Below are 4,411 nucleotides of genomic sequence, written 5' to 3'. Positions count from 1 at the left end.
TTAATTATATATATATTATATATATATATATATATATATATATATATATATATATCCATCATTCTTCTTCTAATTGGCAAATGAGTCAATCATAGAACATATGGTGTGCCAAGATATATGAATTCCACCAATCATAAAATTCCCACGTATATATAGAGTATATATACTCGGATGCTTCAGATGTGCCCAAAATCATGCCCTAAACTCATGGAAGCAAAAGCACGCAAAAGTGCATTCATGCATTTGATGATTTGATCGTACCAAATAATTTCATGTATTATATCCGGAAATTTATAATTGATGTTGGCTAGCTACCAATACGTACGCATAATAATATATTCTTTATCAGTTAAGTTTCTTCAATACAAGTTAAAGCTAGGCAAGAACAAGAACCTGGGTTTAAGTCTTCAGATGTTTCCAGAGTTTTGAGGTATTACTATTATATATGCAATAATTTTCTAGCTTACAGAAAATTATGGAATTAATGTGCTTCCATTGGCCAAGAAATAAGGATATATATGGGGTTAGATACGTACGCCGATCGAGCTTGAATCCTGCATAATGTTCTCATGGAGGAGATAAAATGCGGGCAGGGAGAACAGATGACGGAATACTCGTGCATTATAGGTGACAGAATCCCAATAATTTCAAGGTTTGGTTTTGTATTAATTCTGACAATGTATTTAAGTTCAAGCAATCCAATTCTCAAGTTATGGGCATTCATGAATTCATGGAATATGCTATTTACAAATCAAAATTGTGATCATGGTTTTAAGAATGTAAAAGTACGTATGAGAGATCGAGTTGGTCAGAAACATGTAATATATACCGTATATAATTACCGTATATAATTACAGATGAAAGAGATAAAATAAGAGATCGCGTTTAAACTCGACTAATAATATGAAGGCCCTGTCACATAAACAAAAACTATATATAAGAAAAGAGCTAGAGAGATGCAGTGAACCATACATGGGCAATGATACTTGCGATTGAAGCAAGCGAAGCAAAACATATGTCATAAAGTCATTCTGTAACTGAAATGTACAGTAAAAACCTAAGTAATTAAAGGTCATTTCGGCGCCGCTTGCTTGCATCCAAAATTCAAAACTGAGAGAAAAAAAAATATCAAAATCAAAACTTGCCGCTATAAATTCACCTTAAACCGTCTCAACTTCAACCATCCAGCCACCACATTCTTCACTCCTTAAACTCATTAACGAAGCCTAGCTCTCTGATCCGTCGACTCTCTCTCTCTCTCAACTCATTCACCAATCCCACCCTGTTTCTCTCTGCAATGGCGAATCCCAGAAGCCTCACTCTTCTCTCACTTCTCTTTCTCTTCATAAACTCCGGCGTCTCTACTGCAGTCATGACTTACAATGTGGCCGATTTAGGAGCCAAACCAGACGGCCAGACCGACTCAACCAAAGCCTTCCTTTCTGCATGGGCCGAAGCCTGCGCCTCGGCCAATCCCTCTGTCATCTATGTCCCGACCGGAAGGTTCTTTCTTCGCAACGCAGTCTTCAACGGACCATGTAAGAACACAGCTATCACGTTTCGCATTGCCGGCACACTCGTGGCCCCGTCGGATTATCGGGTCATAGGAAACGCCGGTAACTGGCTTTTGTTTGAGCATGTGAATGGGGTTACAATCTCAGGGGGAATTTTTGACGGACAAGGTACTGGTTTGTGGGATTGCAAGGCCTCCGGCAATAGCTGCCCCAGCGGAGCAACTGTAAGTTACTTAAGCCTTTCAGTTTTGCAATTATTGCTTGTGAGAATTTCAATGGTCAAGGTAGCAAGCTAGCATTACGGTTTAGAATCGTGTAAATCACACATATATCACGGATTACCTTCTATATATAATTAATTTGTGGACTATTGCAGACGCTTGGATTTTCTAACTCCAACAACATTATCGTGAGCGGTGTGACCTCCCTAAATAGCCAAATGTTTCACATAGTCATCAACGGCTGCAACAATGTGAAAATGCAAGGCGTTAGGGTTTCTGCCTCCGGTCAAAGCCCAAACACCGATGGAATCCACGTCCAAAAGTCCTCCGGCGTCACTATTCTCGACTCTAAAATTGCAACCGGTGACGACTGTGTTTCAATCGGTCCTGGAACCACTAATTTGTGGATCGAGAACATTGTGTGCGGACCTGGCCATGGTATCAGGTACAGATTAATATCCTCCATGATCAACATTTCAGCAGCATTAATCAAATCTAATCAAAGTATATATACATAACATGCAAATATAGATACTGTAGTTCAATATAGATATGTATTTACTTTTTTTTTTTTTTCTTTTTTTTCTTTCCATTATCTGCTTTCTGAGTTTACCATGGTTTTTTTGGTGTAGCATTGGAAGTCTAGGCAAGGATCAACAGGAGGATGGAGTGCAAAATGTAACAGTTAGAACTGCTACATTTACCGGTACTCAAAACGGTGTGAGAATTAAATCATGGGGGAGACCAAGTACTGGGTTTGCCAAGAACATTCTTTTCCAACACGCTGTGATGATCAATGTCCAAAATCCAATCGTCATTGATCAAAATTATTGCCCCGCGGAGAAAGGTTGTCCTGGTCAGGTAAGATATACCGATCAATCGACCACTTACGGTTGAGTTTGCTTCACAAAATCATACGACTTCAATGTTTTTATTTCTTGTATGATAAAATTTTCCACCGATCTAATTGCATTGTACTTTTGAATAGGTTTCCGGAGTTCAAATTAGCGACGTGACGTATCAAGACATCCACGGGACATCAGCGACAGAAGTTGCGGTGAAATTCGACTGTAGTTCTAAATACCCCTGTAGCAAGATCACACTGGATGATGTGAAGCTCAGTTACAAGAACCAAGCGGCTGAAGCTTCATGTAGCCATGCCGGTGGAACAGCTGAGGGTACGGTTCAGCCTACAAGTTGTCTTTAGGGGGTGCAGTTTAGTTGGATCTAAACTAGCTAGAGAGGATTATACACTAATCAAGTTACACGAAGATTCTTTTGGAAGTTTGAAGTACTGTGATATATAGGTCAATGAAATGAAGTGCATATATAATTGTTTGAGCCTGTGGCATTGCCCGCCTAAATATTAGGCGTGCTTGGAGCCTGGCCTTGCAAATGTGCTAGTTGATTAATTAACGTTGTAAGAGATCAATGGAGATTAAACCTCTTAATTTGAATTTGTCTTTGCTTACTGTTTTGTTACTTACATTTACTATTACTTTCAAGTACAGAAGTTTGTATGTCAAGTATGAAAATGAAACCACAAAAAAGAATTTAATTAACAAGCAGTCCCTAAAGATCGAGACAAACTAATCTAGCTACTAACCTAGAAAACTTCAGCGACCTAATTCACTAAAACCCTAAACATTATCTTAAAAGCCGACCTGAAGATCATCGACCTTATTTCTTAATTAAGTTACACATTTTCAGTACATGATATAAGTGGTGTTTTTTAAGGTAAATTACTGAATGGTCAAGTTAATTATTATGTAGGACGTGCTCCATAGTGTGATCATATAATGTTATTTTGATCAGTACTACTGACTACCGATCGAATAAGATGAGTAATGTACGTTAACGTTCATGCAGGCTCGCTAGTAGTAGCATACATAATCTAATTTTTGCATATCACATAGACATTCTAAATCAATCTGAGATTATGTTTCAAAGTAAGGGAAGTCTAAGTACGGTACATACTCTATGTGATATCCACATTTACAAATATGACAACAAATTTGTTGTCATTGTAATAAAATGAGATATTGGTTTGGTACTGTTAGTTTTTTAAGAGGTAATTACCTCACTGACGATATTGTTATAAGTTTATGAACAAATTGTTAAGATATGCCTAATTGCACTAGCATTTCCAGAAACGTAACTAAACTTAAGTCCTGGATGGAGGTATTACATTGATTTTGTTCATCTGCCAAGGCAATGCAGCCGCTATATGACTACATGCATGTGTATGCATGTTTTTCAAATAGTAAAATTGTTGATTTTAGAGTAGAAAGATTGGCAACCGATGGCGTGAATAACACAATATATAGTACCTTTTGTTTTGTACATAGGGACCAAGAGAGTCGTATGCTATACGTGAATTGAGGTGAAAAACTGAACTCACTGTGTATATTTTGCGTCCAAATGTGATCGAAATTTTCCTTATATACATGCATGCATGCACATAGTTTTTCGGTTACAAAACAATAACATGAAGTTAGTTGAATGATAACTTGAAGTACCTAATTAACCCCATACTGATATGTTGCTCTGCATATATATAGGCCTTCTCAGCTGTGGACGTCCGCACCGCTTTACGCTGTGGATTTCCGTCCGTTCGCCACCGTACGGCGTCGGCGAGGGCGCGCCTCCACCCCAACGGACTCCAGCAGCTTCCCC

The 4,411-nt window shown here is 38.4% G+C and overlaps 1 protein-coding gene across 1 annotated transcript; it reads left to right on the top strand.

The window, feature by feature from the left end:
* The first annotated feature begins 1,212 nt into the window (after positions 1 to 1,212).
* Positions 1,213 to 2,942, top strand: LOC101304682 (polygalacturonase-like). Its single transcript, XM_004302161.1, has 4 exons — positions 1,213 to 1,738; positions 1,891 to 2,180; positions 2,368 to 2,596; positions 2,724 to 2,942. The coding sequence occupies exons 1-4, from the start codon at positions 1,298 to 1,300 to the stop codon at positions 2,940 to 2,942; spliced, it is 1,179 nt and encodes a 392-aa protein (XP_004302209.1). The 5' UTR covers positions 1,213 to 1,297.
* Positions 2,943 to 4,411: the final 1,469 nt, after the last annotated feature.

This window comes from Fragaria vesca, linkage group LG6 (assembly GCF_000184155.1).
Source record: "Fragaria vesca subsp. vesca linkage group LG6, FraVesHawaii_1.0, whole genome shotgun sequence".
In the NCBI taxonomy this organism is placed as follows: domain Eukaryota; kingdom Viridiplantae; phylum Streptophyta; class Magnoliopsida; order Rosales; family Rosaceae; genus Fragaria; species Fragaria vesca.
Note: the sequence above shows the minus strand (reverse complement) of the source record. Positions and strands in the feature narration are given on the sequence as shown.